The sequence below is a fragment of the Pinus tabuliformis genome, chromosome Q, assembly GCF_031772625.1.
Source record: "Pinus tabuliformis cultivar Carrire ecotype Pingquan chromosome Q, CPIR1, whole genome shotgun sequence".
Taxonomy (NCBI): domain Eukaryota; kingdom Viridiplantae; phylum Streptophyta; class Pinopsida; order Pinales; family Pinaceae; genus Pinus; species Pinus tabuliformis.
Window position 1 is genome coordinate 1,357,821,035 of NC_142296.1, and position 15,194 is coordinate 1,357,836,228.

Here is a 15,194-nt window from a genome sequence, read left to right on the forward strand (position 1 = left end):
AGACGACCAAGCAAAGAGGAGAATTGGTTACAACATCCACCTGAGTAGAATTGAAGAAGGAAATACTAGATGAAGTATTGTCCCTTGACACAGTCATGTGGGCATTGCATTCCAAGTTTGGTACCATGCATAAGGCAGTCGTCCATCTCAATGGATGGCAGCAGTGATGTGTTAGAAGAGCATGTATCTTGTCGAACGTGCATGCTGCTGTTGATTACATGCAAACATGGATGATGAGATATAAGGGAGCCTCGCTTCACTTGCCTAAGATGATGAAGCCCAGAGTGGTCAAGCTGAAGGCACACATCTGGAGTCAGATCTGGAACTATGAAGAGCTCCCACAACTCATCACTAGTCTACAGGCTTCCCATGCACGTGTATTCAAGAGTATGGATGTTGTTGTGCACGCACATGCGATCCCATCTATTGGGACTCTCACCCAGGTGAAGACAAAGGCACAGGATCGACTAGAGCTTGACTCGTAGTTTGACGAGTTGATGTGCATAGTGTAGAATTTTTCCTACAAACCAGCTAACTCTGATACCATGTAGAACTTTTTCTACAAATCAGCTAGCTCTGATACCATGTAGAAATTTCCCACTTGTAGATCACCTGGTAATGTAATGTACTAAAGAAAAACACTTGATATACTTCTACAAACAATTTAGCGGAAGCTTAACCAACCATGAGCAACATCAATAAGAACACATATAAATGACAAGAAGGAATCAAACAGGCAACTACATATGCCAAATGGGATCTTTCCAAGGACGGCGGGCGGTGATGGAAGAACAGGATTTTTCGAACAGGTTTTCCCGCGCGGTCTTCCATGGTGGCCATGGCTGAGCTCTGGGAGTTGGCTGTTGTGGGCCCGAAGCCGATAGTATTTTGGGAAGTCGTTTTTCTGTTTGGCATAAATGGAGTCGGGTTTAGGTGAAGCGCGGGAGTGGTATTTTCAAAAGGAGTCGTTGGATATTGATCCGACACCCGAAGACCTCCTCGCCTGTTGGGGACTGGAAGAATCAGAGGAGAACCTGCATCATTTCTTTCCGAAGCAGGCAGTGAAGTCAGTAAGCGTGGAAATGGCAGTGGATGCAGGAGTAAAGGTAAAAGGTGCTATCGACCGGAGTTCTGGGGAAAATACAATGCGGGAAGGATTGCTATCAAGCTCTGCTCGGCCCTCGACTGTAGAAGAGATGGGAAGAGATTTAAAAGTTTTAGGAAAAGAGGGTCAAAATCAAAGTTATTTGTCAGGATCGGCGGGTGGGGTTCCAGGATGGCTGAGGAGCCAAATGAAGGCACCTATCTACAGTCTGATAAGCATTCTGAGTCATTTGAGGCTGTAGAGGGAGAAGATAAGATGGAGGAAGTGGGTGGAAAGAGGAAGAAGCCCAAAATTTGCAGGAAAAAGGCGGTAAGACCCAGTTGTGTTTTTGGAGTGGATATCCACATAGACAGGGCACTGGAAGCATCGGAAACCCTTCTAGTTGGCAGAGTCCGTGGAAGGAAGTTCTCGGTGGCCTTCATCAAGCAATGGGCTCTGGATGAATGGAAAGAAGCTCCGGGACAACCAGAAGAGGTCAAGATGCTTGACAGAGGCTGGTTCTATCTTCGGTTTGAGCAAAAGGAGCATGTCGAATGGGTGTTGACAAAGCACTGGAGCCTAGGGAAGAGGCCTATCTTATTCAGGAAATGGACGCCTCTCTTTGATGCCCAGAAAGAAAAAACAGAGGAGTTTCCAGTCTGGGTCAAACTAATGGGCCTCCCTATTCATTTCTGGACTGACTCGGCTTTCTCCTCAATCGGAAACACTCTGGGCAAGTTCCTTGATTCAGATAAATCCTATTTATACACTCATGACTGGAGCGCAGCCCGCCTTATGGTAAGTTTAAACCCCAAAGAAGGTCTGGCAGATGATATGCTTTTGAAGTATCGTGGCCAAGAGTTTATCCAGACCCTGGACTACGAAAACCTTCCTTTCAGATGTCATCGATGCAAAGTATATGGTCATCTGGCTCAGGATTGCCCTCGAGGACATCGTCGACGTTGAAGGCAGAGGAAAAATGGGATTAAGGTAGAGGAAAAGGAAAAAATGAAGATCACTGCTCAGAAGGAAGAGGTTCAGTCCAAGGAGGCTGAAGTCTTGGCAAGTGTCCAGGAGTTAGGTCCGGAGCCTATGGAGGGCATTGGAATATTTCAGTCTGAGGTGACAACGAGTGCTATTGTTTCAACTCAGCTCTCTACAGCTAGTTTCTCAGCAGTCATTGCAATGGAAGAATTGAATCAGGCTTGTCCCCTACCCCCTCAATACTCCTCCCCTCTCTTATCAAGCGCTTTGCATGTGTCGTGTAGTGGCGAGTTAGATCGCTATGTCAACTCTCAAACGATATGATAGACACGAACAAGGGACTAAACCCAACTGACAGTGTTCTAATGTCGGTTCCATCCCCTCCTTCTCTCGGCTCTACGCAATCTAGAGATGGAGGTCGTGAATCTCATTACAATCTAAGGCCTTTAGCTACCAGAAAAGGAAAAGGGCTGGTAGTAGGCGGTTTGGCAATGGATGAGGTGTCCATAGGTCCGAGGAAGGTAAGAGGGAGGAAGTCAGATTTATCGAAAGCAAAGCTGAAGGCTATCATTGATATTGCTGGAGGGAAGCAGTTGTCACTGCCAGGGGTGCTTAGAGCAAAGCAACCACCCCCTGAGGTTTTTAAATGATCATTTTATCTTATAACTGCAGGGGTCTTGCTAGTATCCCCAAAAAACTAGCTCTGAAGGATCTGGTCAGGTCTAACAAACCTGATATTCTTTTTCTTCAGGAAACTCTTGGGAAAGGAGATGATATTATAGGCTGTCTTCATAAGTTTTTGCCGGGCTGGATTTTTCATGCAATGGATGCAAATGGGCATTCTGGAGGTGTGGTTTTGGGGTTTAATGTGAAGGTAGCGCGTGAAATCTCATCCTGGGGAGTAGAAAACGTTTTGGCGGTGGAACTCTATTCCAACGAACTCTGTATTCCCTTTCTTTGTCTGAATATCTATGGTCCTAATTCGGAGCGGGAGAAGTTCTGGAACTCTTTCTTCGCGAAGTCCTTTTTGGCGCATCCAAATCTTATTATTGGTGGAGACTTCAATTTTTCTTTGGGCCTGACTGAATCCTGGGGGGTTAATGCTAGAGTGGATCCCCTCTTTGGTTTCTTTCATCAGAAATTGGCCTCGTCGCCTCTTGTTGATGTTAACCCATCAAAGATGCGTCCCACTTGGAGGAACCGCAGAATTGGCGATGACTGGATTGGGAAGAAACTAGACCGTTTCTTAATAAGCGATCTGCTGGCTGAGAAACTACAAGTGTTTAGGCATTGGGTTGGAGATGGTGGCCTCTCAGATCACTTACCGGTTCTCCTGGAAGTGAAAGGTGATTTATCTAAGCTAGGTATCCCTTTCAAATTTAACTCTTCTTGGCTTTTGGATGCATCTTACACTAGTCTTTTTCATAAAACTTGGAGGAAAGCCGTGGTTAATGAAAATGAGAATCGAAGTCAGCTGTTTATGGAAAACTTATTAAGGATGAAGGCCGCTTCAAAACGCTGGGCTCTACAAAAGAAGCTGAAGGAAGAAGAATTAATGCAAGCGGTAAACTCAGAACTCGCCCTTCTCGAGGATCCAGATAGTCAGGGCTATGGCTCAGGTGCATCTCGATTGAGGATCCATGAGTTGGAAATGGAAAGAAGGAGAATTCTGCAGCTCAGGGAGCAAAGCTGGCGCCTTAAAAGTAGAGCGATCTGGTTACAGGCAGGGGATGAAAATTCCAAGTTTTTCCAGAATTATGCCAAAGGGAGAAAAAACTCAAACACAATATGGGAAATGAAGAAAGCAAATGGTGATTTAGCGCTTTCTTTCGAAGAGTTGGCTTCTGAGGGGGTAAATTATTTTAAACACCTCTTTAAAGCTCCAGGTGAAGCTTCAATTGCAGAAGTTATAAGGGTTGCCCAGATTTTCCCACGGTTTATAGAGGAGGAAGACAATGAATTTCTCATGGCACCTATTTCTAAAGAGGAGGTTGCAAGCGTCCTCAAATCGATGCAAAAGGAAAAAAGCCCCGGCTCGGATGGCTAGATCGTTGAATTCTTCCAGCATTTCTTTGAATTCATTGGTGATGAGTTAGTGGAGGTAGTGGAAGAATCCAGACGTTCAGGTTCTATCTATCAACCCTTTAATGCTACATTTCTAACTCTCATTCCCAAGTCTGATCTCCCAGGTTCTTTTGCCGATTTCAGGCCTATTTCTTTGTGCACCTGTGTTTACAAACTTATTGCTAAAATCATTGTTGTCAGGCTAAAACCCTTCCTTTCTAAAAATGTTTCTCTGGAGCAGTTTGGCTTTTTAGATGGCAGGCAAATTCATGAAGCTGTGGGAGTTGCTCAAGAAATGCTCCACAGTCTCAAAGTTGGAAAGAAAAAAGGAGTCATTGTGAAAATAGATTTATCGAAGGCTTACGATAGAATCAGCTGGCTATATCTGAGACTTTTGTTAACTCATCTGGGCTTCAGTTTTGATCTTGTAAGATGGATTATGAGCTGTGTTTCGTCTTCTTCCATAGCTGTTCTGATCAATGGAGCAGCCTCCAGTTTCTTTAGCCCTGAACGTGGCCTGCGCCAAGGCTGTCCGCTCTCTCCCCTCTTGTTTTTGCTGGCAGCAGACGGAATCAGTCGTTTGATCCATGAAGCAAAAAGACAAGGTTTGTTGAAAGGAATCGAAGTTGCTCCAAATTTCTGGGTCACTCACCTTCTCTTCGTGGATGATATAATACTCTTCAGCAATGGCAGCCTCGAAGATTGCAGGATGCTTAAGAGGATCTTGGACCTCTTTCTGAAAGCGACTGGCCTCTGCATAAACGAGAGAAAATCTACTATTACTTGCTCTGGTCTGGCTAGAGAGGAGGTGCGTAGAGTGGCTTTGGTTCTGAATTTTGAAGTTAAATCGCTGGAGGATTCTTTCAAATATCTGGGGTTCTATCTGAAACCAGATAATTATAGGATAAAATATTGGCAGTGGATCCTTGTAAAATTGGATTCGAAACTGAAACATTGGAGCCACAAGTGGCTCTCTCAGGTAGGTAGGCTTGTTTTAATAAAATCAGTTCTGATGGCAATCCCAGTCTATTGGGCGAGCCTGACTTGGGTGCCCAAAGGTATTCTAAATTCTATTGAGAAACTATGCAGCAGCTTTCTGTGGGCGGGGTCCAAGTCTGAGAGAGTTACCCCGTGGATCGCATGGGACAAAATAGCTCGCCCTAAAGAGTGGGGAGGTTGGGGTATAAAAAACCTTGCTAGTTTCTCCCAATCCCTTGCAACAAAGTTGGCTTGGAGGATCATTACAACAAAAAATCTATGGACTGCTGTGACTAAAAGGAAATATATAGATCCATTATCAATGTTAGATTGGATCAGACTACCGCAAAAGTCGTCCAAAAATTCCTCGGTGGTCTGGAAAGCAGTGGTTGCATCTGTTCACATCATTGAGAAGGGGTTGGCATGGTATGTGGGAGATGGAACTCAGATCCGCTTGGGGCGATATCCTTGGATTGGATGTTCTGAGGGGTTCACTCTATCTCAAGGTTTGGTTGCGGCTTTAAAAGACAGAGGTCTATACACTCTAAACCAGGTAGCTGATCCCAGGGCCTCTTCCATTTGGAATCAAGGGTGGCTTCAAGGGCAAGACTTAGATTTGACCGACAATAGGTTAAAGGAATGGGACAGGTACACAAGAGACCTCCTCAATTCCTCTGTGTGGCTATCTGACTCTTCGGACGAGTTAAAATGGTTTTTTGCTTAGAATGGTTTTTATTCCCCAAAGGCAGGTTACAAATGGATGATGTCTCAAAACGGATGGGAGAATCCAGATTGGTGGACTAAACCGTTATGGAAGTTAAAAGGACCAGCTAAATCAAATTTGTTCTTCTAGTGTGTCCTATTCCAGAAAGTTCCTACGTGGGATTTCCTTCAAAGAAGAGGTAGAATTGGTCCTGGTAGATGTCCACTGTGTAAAGACAGTGCTGAAACAGTTTAGCATTTATTTCTCTCTTGCCCTTTTAATTCTAGCCTTTGGGCAGTAATGCTAAGCTTAATAAATGTACCTCATAGATGGGAAGGGCAGGGGCTCTTAGAGGCCTGGCAGAGTTGGTGGAACGTTTCTTTAAACAAAAGGGAACGAACCATTCCGTTACTCATTACATGGGGGACTTGGCTTGCCAGAAATCAAGTTATTTTCAAGGACTCTGCATTGCCTATTGGAAGACTTGTCGCTGAAGGAGCTCCCATCTTTGAAAGCATTCCTATCCCTCAAGCTCTTAATTCCTCCAGAGCTGTTAGTCAAGAAGTCATTAGACACTCTATGCCGTGGGCTTATTTTGATGGGGCTTCGGATATTAATGGTCGATGTGGGGCTGGCTTGATCATACATTTTTCAGAGGAGAAGAGTGTTAAAGCCTCAATAGGTCTGGGATAGGGTTCAAATAATTTTGCCGAATTGAAAGCCCTTCATCTCCTCCTCAGCTGGCTTATTCTTCAAAATGTGAGAGAAGCTCAGCTTTTCGGGGATTCCATGAATATGGTGAAATGGTTCAACGGGGCTCATCGCTGCAGCAATCTTACTCTGCTTCCTCTGTTCAGAGAAGTTTCTCGGCTTAGGAATCACTTCATGGAGATCTCTCTTAGCCATATCTACCAGGAAAGGAATTCTGAAGCGAACCGTCTTTCTAAAGAAGGAGTAGAACTTGAGATGGGGTCGTGGGCTGTCTCGGAGGTTGATAATGGGGTTGTTCGACTTGTCGAACAACCCATCTTTGCTTAACTTATCCTCTCGTTTCCTCTGTTCCTGTAAATAATCGTGTGGTTTTTCTGTCTCTTTTTCCTTGTGTTTTCTACTCTCTGTTTTTTTTTCCCTGCCGGTTTTCTTGGGCTGTTTTCCCTATTTGTGGATGCCCGGGCAATGGTTCCAGTCTCTTCTCTACAGCGGTTTCAGAATCCTCAATGCTTATTGTGGATCACTGAGGCCTTTTTCCCTGATCACGTTCACTCCCGTGTGGTCTGGTTTCCAACGAATCGGTTGGATTTGGAGGAGTTTTTCCTCTTGCGGTGGCTTGCTTTGTTATAGCTGCGGGCAGTTTTGACTGTGTTTCAATGAAACGTGTGGTTTGGGAGGAGTTTCTCCTTCATGCGGTGGCTTGCACTGTCAGCGAGCAGGTTTGGTAGTAGGCTGAGACTCTCCCAGCTTGCTGGCGGATACAGTCTTGGCGTTTTGCTTACATATTTTATGTAACCCCCCCTTTTTTTTTAATAAAAGGATGGACTTTTTCTGTGGAAAAAAAAAAGAAGGAATCAATCACACATAACACAGAAGAATTTACCTGGGGAAAGCACCTGCCTAAAGCCCCATCTTTGCATTATCATAAAAGTGGAAATATAGTCCGGATTACACAAAGCCTTAGCTCGGAAGCTATCCAGCTCTCGGTACAATCCCTCTGCTACTCATAGATAGTCAAAGGCTTCTCACAAACCTTCTCCTCTGCCCTCCAAGCCTCCTATTTCCTTGTGCAGTTTCCTTGAGGTCCAGTGATGCCACTTGTGTGAATTGGCCTCTTCACACACTCACTAACCTCTGATCTAACTGCACAAACTTGAAGGAGATAAATTCTCATCATGGATGAGCTTCCTTTATAGGAAAAATATTCATCCAACTGATAGTACACAGTCCCTTCTCTGATCTCAAATGGGTCTCTGACTGAACTAATATGCATCAGTTATCCATGAGTGAATACACAGTTATATGAAAATAATAGTTGTCACATGCATGCAAGCATCAACAGACTATATCTATTTTTTTTTAAAGCAAGAGACGATCCTTCTATATCATTAAGCCAAAAATAAATTACATAGTTTACAACTATCCACTCAACAAAGTGGACTCATAACAAGGGTGCTAACCGCCAATGGAAAGAACCCCCAACCCAGTACATATAACCGACAAACCCTTTAGAATACCTACCCTAAACATACTGACTAATGCCTAGCCGAGAAATTGCCCGCGCCAACACTCACTCAACCTACCTATTTAATTGTGGCCTTACAATTCACATCTTAATACGATGGCGTAGAAGAATTTCACACTGAGAAGGCGAACAGAACTTAACTCCCTGGCCCCACAAAACCGCATAGTCAATCCTGATCGTTGATCCCTGCCACAAAATCCGACGGCTCGAATGAATATTGCACAACCCAACATGTCGATCTTTAGCGTGCGATCAAGGCGGTTTTTCATCCAGCCCCACTGCAATGTGGTGTTCATTGTATGGGATCGTTGTAAAAAAGGGAAAATTGCTTCCCGCTCGCGAGGCTTGCGATCACCCCAAAACCACCCTGGCCCTGGTATTCTAATAAGAGGTGAAAGATTCAGGTTGTCGGGGATGCCATGGGTTCCCGGCTTCCGATCTCTTACCATATCTGCTCTACCTGTGTCATTGTGAGAAGAAGTTTCCGCCATCTTGCCTGAAACCCCGATAAATAAAACTCCCGCTCTACAACCACTGATAACCTATTTGAGCGTGATACCCCGAACAACAAATCGCCGAAGCACATCACTCGCTGTATGTTCCATTATGTACACTCCTCTGATCATAACGCTTCTGAGTCATCTATGCTTCCCTCCATGGCCCTGATTCGAAACACCAACCAATCTTCCTCAGCCTGGTCTTGGCACTTCGCCTTTAGTCTTTGCTGAGGTAGCTCTTTCCATTTCATTGCAAACCTGTTTTCTGTGTAGTTCACTCCTTGATTAGCCAGAAGATCTGCCAGTTTATTGGCCGATATTCGTACATGTTTAAAAGTTATTGTGTGGAGGCACAGAAGGTGGTTGTGGATCTGTTGAAAGATCTGGATCAGCCTCCAATTCCTTGAGGCCTTTTCTGGTGCTGTACCCCAACTGATTCTCTTGACCGAGTTAATGATTAACTCAAAATCTCCTTCAACAATCACATTGTATCGATTATCCTGAATCAGGAATTCTAAACATTGCTCCATAGCCATAACTTATACCATATTATTGGTGGCTCTCCCTAGGTGACCATAGAAAATGAACATAATATTTCCTCTTTCATCTCTTAAAACCCCACCATGACTCGCAGTACCCGAGTTTCCCTTTGAGGCACCGTCAATATTGAACTTCAAAAAACCCTTGGGGGGGGGGTGCCAAAAATCAAGCTCAGAGTCTCTAATGAGAATCTTCCTTTCCAGGCCCTGAGGAATGAGACCCTATAACCCTAGCTGACAGAGAATCCTCAAATCTAGAACCGAAGGTGGATTATTAGGGAGATTTCAGACAATAGTGCCCATTGTCTCCTGAAGTTGTTTTAAGATCTGACTCAAAAGGTAAAGGGATGGTTTTTTTACATCCTTGAAAATTATGTTATTCCTTTCTTTCCAAATATTCCAGATAATGAAGCTGGGCGTAAGAGCCCAAGCTGAGCTGAGGACTTCATTATTCGAAAAATTACTTCTCCACTTGTTTAGGGTGTTGATGATGCTCCCTTTGTCCCTATCTGACTATTGGAAAATGGTGGCGAAAGAATCCCACAACCTGGAGGTAAAGGTGCAGTTGTTGAGAAGGTGCTCCATTGTTTCCTCTTGAGCTTCACATAGCTGGCACCTGGAAGGCCCCAAAACACCCCTTTTCCGAATGTTATCCCAAGTCAAAATCTTCCTATGCTAGACCAACCACATGAAGAGTTTAATTTTCATCCAACCTTGATGCCTCCATAGTCTTTGCCATGCTTTGTCCAGAGCCTGGGAGGCCAAACCAAGGAGAATGAATTTAGCTTCCTTAAGATTAAAGGTGCCCTCATTGTTGTTGCCCCATCTCAGCTGGTCATTCCCTCCTGACACTAAAATTTTCCTTCGATCTAACTCTTGCATTAGCATTTCAGCTTTAGCTTTTAAGGGGTTGTCATCCCTGAAATCAAATTTCCTCCATATTCTCCATTTTCCTATATTGTTGGTTTGATCCCAGAAATCCTTTACTTTGGATAATCCTTTAGCATCTGCCTCTACCTTAAGCTCCTTCAATTCCTCTTTTAATAGAATGGGTTCTTGTTGCCATCTGTCCTCCTAGAACAGAGCTAAGTTTCCCTCTCTAATTTCCCAGAAGCCGTTATCTTGGACTAGACCTCTATTATCCCAGGCCTTGTTCCAAATGTGTGATCCCTTAATATTTCCATCCATTCGTATATGGTCATTACTTTTCCATGAGCTGGCATATTTTTATTTCCAAATTATAGCCCACTGAGCCTTTGGTTCTTTTATCTAGCACCGCCATAATTTAGCCCCTAAAGCTTTGCTTAAAAGTTCAGGATCATCCAAACCAAGACCCCCATGTTTTCTAGGTTTGACTGTGGGGATTCCCTACAGCATGGTGTCGTCCACAAACTGTTGATGCGTCCAAGCCCGTCCCCTATCAGAAAGTTGGAGACCTTTGATCCTACCAACTTCTTTTGCATTCTTGATAGACCGACCTATTCCTTCCATCATGAGGATGAAGAGAAAGGGAGAGAGTGGGTCCTCCTGTTTTAGGCCTCTAGAGGGAAGAAAAGTTTCAGATGGAGAGCCATTGACCAGAATTGAGAAGCTGGAGGAAGTGACCAGGGCCAAGACCCATCTCACCCAGTTGTGATCAAACCCAAAAGCAATAAGAATTTTCCTGATATAATTCCAGTTCAATTTATCATAGGCCTTGGTAATGTCCAATTGCATGATCATACCAGAATTTTTGTTGCTAGTCAGAGAGTGTACCACCTCATGAGCTTGAATAATATTATTAAGAATTTGCCTTCCTTCCACATACCCAGATTGTTCCATAGAGACAAGGGTAGGAAGGAGAGGTTTGAGTCTATTGGCCACCACTTTTGATATAATATTGTAAAGCACATTGCATAAAGCTATCGGTCTAAACTTATCAGGAGTTTGGGCTGTCTCCTGTTTAGGGATCAGGGTGATGAAGGATGTATTCAGAGCTTCCACAATAGTTCTATTCATCCTAGAATCTTCTACTACATTCAGAATATCCTGTTTTACAATATTCCAGCAAGCCTTGAAGAAATCTACATTGAAACCATCTGGGCCAGGTGCTTTACCATTTTGCATTTCTTTGAGCACTTCATTGACCTCTTCTTCGGTTACTGGCTTGTTAAGGTTGAAATTGTCCTCTCTGAACACCAGCCTAGGTATACGTCTGGTGAAGTTCCTGATGGATTTTTCTCTGTCATAACATGTTTCCTTGGCTATGCCTCGAAAGTGCTTAACAAGTACTTCTTCTATCTCAAATAAGTATGAGATCCATATGCTTAAATCTGTTGTTTACACCTATATATTACATATTTGTGATATGTTTGAAGAAATGTCTGTCATGGCTAGTCGGGGTCCAGTTAAGGACTTGTTCAAGTATTTACTTTTGCATCATTATTTCTCTGTTATCTTACTAATTTGAAGGTGTCATTTAATTGTGGGTAGTGACCTGGGCTATGGGCCTAAAAAAGTGTTTCAAATCACGGGGATGCTAGCACAACAATGAGAAAAATAGTCCCTGAAAGTTGGCATGCCTTTTCATGAGAGTGTCCATAGCCTCCTGGATGCTAGCAAACCTATAGCACGGGAGTGTCCAAAGATCTAGTGGTCAAAAACTTCAGTGGGACCCAGGGGTTAGCTACTTGAGTGGTTGGAATGGTTCCTAGGAGTCTTGTAGCTGATGTGGAAGGTCTGTATGTTGTGTTTCTATAGATTCCACTTTCTTAAGGTCACCTAGGAGGTTGAATCCAATCATAGTAGCCTCTCATCACATGTTTACCCTGGTTAGCCGGTTACTTGGGTAGATGTGGGAGGAGAGTTTTACAGAATGGTATCAAAGCATGGTTCACCCCTCTGACTGGATGGGTGGTGCGCTGGTCATGCATTCATGTCATTTGCACGTGTGATTAATCATCCTTGTGGTCTATGTGCTTGTTGCATATGCATGGTGTCAGTCATGGTTGTAGTGACGTCGCCATGTGGAAGAGGATGTTGTTGTTATGAAGTATGCCGTCATGAGTGTATTATTGGTTACATGTTTTTATCCTTGCATATTTTCAGTGTACATTGGTATGGTTGTGTTGTCATGCATGAGGTCATGGTATGTGTAATTGATATGGTCATGCATTGATGAGTGAAATATAGAGAGACTGATGGTTACGTGGTTATGTGCTTATGTATTATATGTGTTTTATGATTATGTTTATACATGTATCACATTGATTTGATGATCTTGCGGATGAGATATCCTCCCAAATTTTGCTAAGGTACGTTGGTTTATTGTGATTTGGTTTAGGTGACATAGTATGCCTTGTAAGAGAAAGATCAAAATGACTAGCAAGATGGTAGACTACAAAGACTCTCCCTATGAATCAGATGAGAAACGTGGTACTGGGAACTCTTCTGATTTGGTAGACACATTGAGAAGCTTGAAGGAAGAAATAAGGAGTTGTAAGGTAGAAAATACAGGATCATACAGGCACAAGAAAAATAAGTAGAGGTTAATGAAATACTTCTTCATAGTTTGTTAGAATTGCAGTGACAAGGGCCACTTTGGATTAGCCATGGATAGGAGGAAAAAACTAATGGGGCATATGGTAGTAGGTCTCATGGTAGTTACAGGTCGAATAAAGATGACACTCTTAGAGATGGCAAGTTGTTGGATACTCCGGATAGGAGAGGTGATGGATACATGTATTATTCTAGTTCTGGTTCAAATAGACATCATGATCGTCATCGTTATCATCCTTACAGGAGGAGTGATAGGGGATACTTTTCATATGAGTTTAAGAAATCAAAGCCACCTACTTTTGATGGATATGTGAAGAATCCTAAAGATACAAAGATTTGGATACTTGGGATGAAAAAATTCTTTGAGTTGCATGAGTACACAAATAATATGAAGGCCAGAATAGCTATCTTCAGCCTGAGAGGTAAAGAAAACATCTGGCGGGAAGATGTGAAGCGGGTTAGAGACATCATGACAAATGAATTGACTTGGCACAAGTTCCAGAGGATTTTCGGGAAGAATTACTTATCAAAAAGGTACTACGACAGTAAGGACAAAGAATTTTATGAGCTAAAGATGTGATCAATGGAAGATGAATAGTACACGATTAAGTTCCTGGAGCTATTGAGGTATGTACCGTATCTTAAAGATGAGAAGGCTAAAGTTTAGTGATTTGTTAGTGGATTTCCATTAGCATTTAGAGATCAAATTGAGTATGATGAGCCTCGGTCACTTGAGGAAGTTATTGGGAAATTGAAGCATTGTTATGAACAATCAAAGCGTAAGAATGAATCTCAGCAAGGATGGAAAGGGAAGGATAAGGATAAATGTAAAGGTAAATGGAAGCCTAAGAGAGAAAGGCCTCATAATGCAGATGAGAAAGAAAATGTGGCACCACAAAAGAGGTTCAATGCAGCTAGACAGGGACATGGGTCACAGTAGCAGCATAAAGGTGAGGGTATTGGTCAGTTGGAGCGTTGGACATGCAGAAAAGAGAACCTTAAGAGAGATTTTCCATAGAATCAGGGTGGTAGTCCTCAGATATATAGTGTGTAGGAGGCACAGAATGTTGGGGATGTTGGTCAGAGTGTTCCTTGTATTTATGCAGCATTGGATAAAAGACAGGCAAACCATCAGGAATCTATCATTGAGATGGCCAGTAAGCTTTGTGATCAAGTTATTTCTATTTCGATTGACCCTGGATCTAATGATAGCTATGCTAGTCCTGAATTGGTGGATAAGTGTGGTTTTAGTAAGGAATTTCAAGTAGAATATTCGTTAGTGCACTTGGCTATAGGTACAAATAAGTGAGTTCATCAATGGGTAAGAGCTTGTTCATTTGATTTGAATGGTATGCCTACCACAACACATTTTAATGTATTACAGTTGCGATCATAGAGTAAGTTGTTGGGCATGGATTGGTTGTATCTTCATAGAACCAAGGTGGATTGTTATGACAAAGCAATTGAGTGTGTCGATAACAATGGGGAACCAAGAGTCTTGTAGGGAAAGAAGAAAGCCACATCATTTAGGATGGTGACAACTATGTAGGCAAAGCACAGTCGCAGGAAAGGGTGTATGTTATTCGCAGTGCACATTTCTATTAACAAAGGTAAGGAAGTTGAGGATGCATATGTTTTGAAAAGATACCCAATTCTACAATAGTTTTAGGATGTATTTCCTGAAGAGATTTCAGAGTTTCCACCTCACAAGGAATTAGACTTTTCTATTGATTTGGTGCCAGGGGCATCACCAACATGGAAATCACCTTACAGGATGAGCACACCTGAGTTGGTAGAGTTGAAGTTGCAGTTGAAGGAAATTTTTGACAAGGGATACATTAAACCAAGTGTATCACCATGGGGCACACCAGTATTGTTTGCGAAGAATAAGGATGGAACTCTCATATTATGCATTGAATGAAGGTAGTTGAACGAAGTGACCATCAAGAACATATACCCATTACCAAGGATTGATGATTTGTTTGATCAACTGAAGGGAGAGGAAGTGTTCTCTAAGATTGATTTGATGTTAGGATACCATCAGGTACGCATCAAAGAGGAGGAAATTTACAAGATATCTTTCTAGACCAGGTCTGGGCATTATGAGTTTGTTGTAGTTCCATTCCATTTGACTAATGCTCTAGCTACATTTATGTGCTTGAGGAATAGTGTGTTACGTCCGTATTTGGATAAGTTTATCATTGTGTTCATTGATGACATGTTGGTATATTCTAAAAATGAGGAAGAGCATGTCGAGCATTTAGTAGTGGTGTTGAGGTTATTGAGAGAGCATTGGTTGTATGTTAAGCTCAACAAGTTTAGTTTCTTTTATATTGAGGTATACTACTTGGGATATGTTGTCTCCAAGGAGGACATTGTAGTAGATCTAGAAAAGATAAGGGCCATCATGGAGTGGGTGGCTCCTAGAAATGTGGATGAGGTGAGATATTTCATGGGGTTGGAAGGCTATTACATGAGGTTCATCCGGAATTTATTACAAATTTCTTATCCTATTACATCATTGCAGAGGAAAAGTAATAAGTTTGAATGGACAGAGGAGTGTGAGGCCAAT

At 42.7% G+C, this 15,194-nt stretch overlaps 1 protein-coding gene across 1 annotated transcript; it reads left to right on the forward strand.

The window, feature by feature from the left end:
* The first annotated feature begins 1,360 nt into the window (after window positions 1-1,360).
* On the forward strand, window positions 1,361-2,050 carry LOC149224961 (uncharacterized). Its single transcript, XM_089388318.1, has one exon. The coding sequence runs from the start codon at window positions 1,361-1,363 to the stop codon at window positions 2,048-2,050; it is 690 nt and encodes a 229-aa protein (XP_089244444.1).
* Window positions 2,051-15,194: the final 13,144 nt, after the last annotated feature.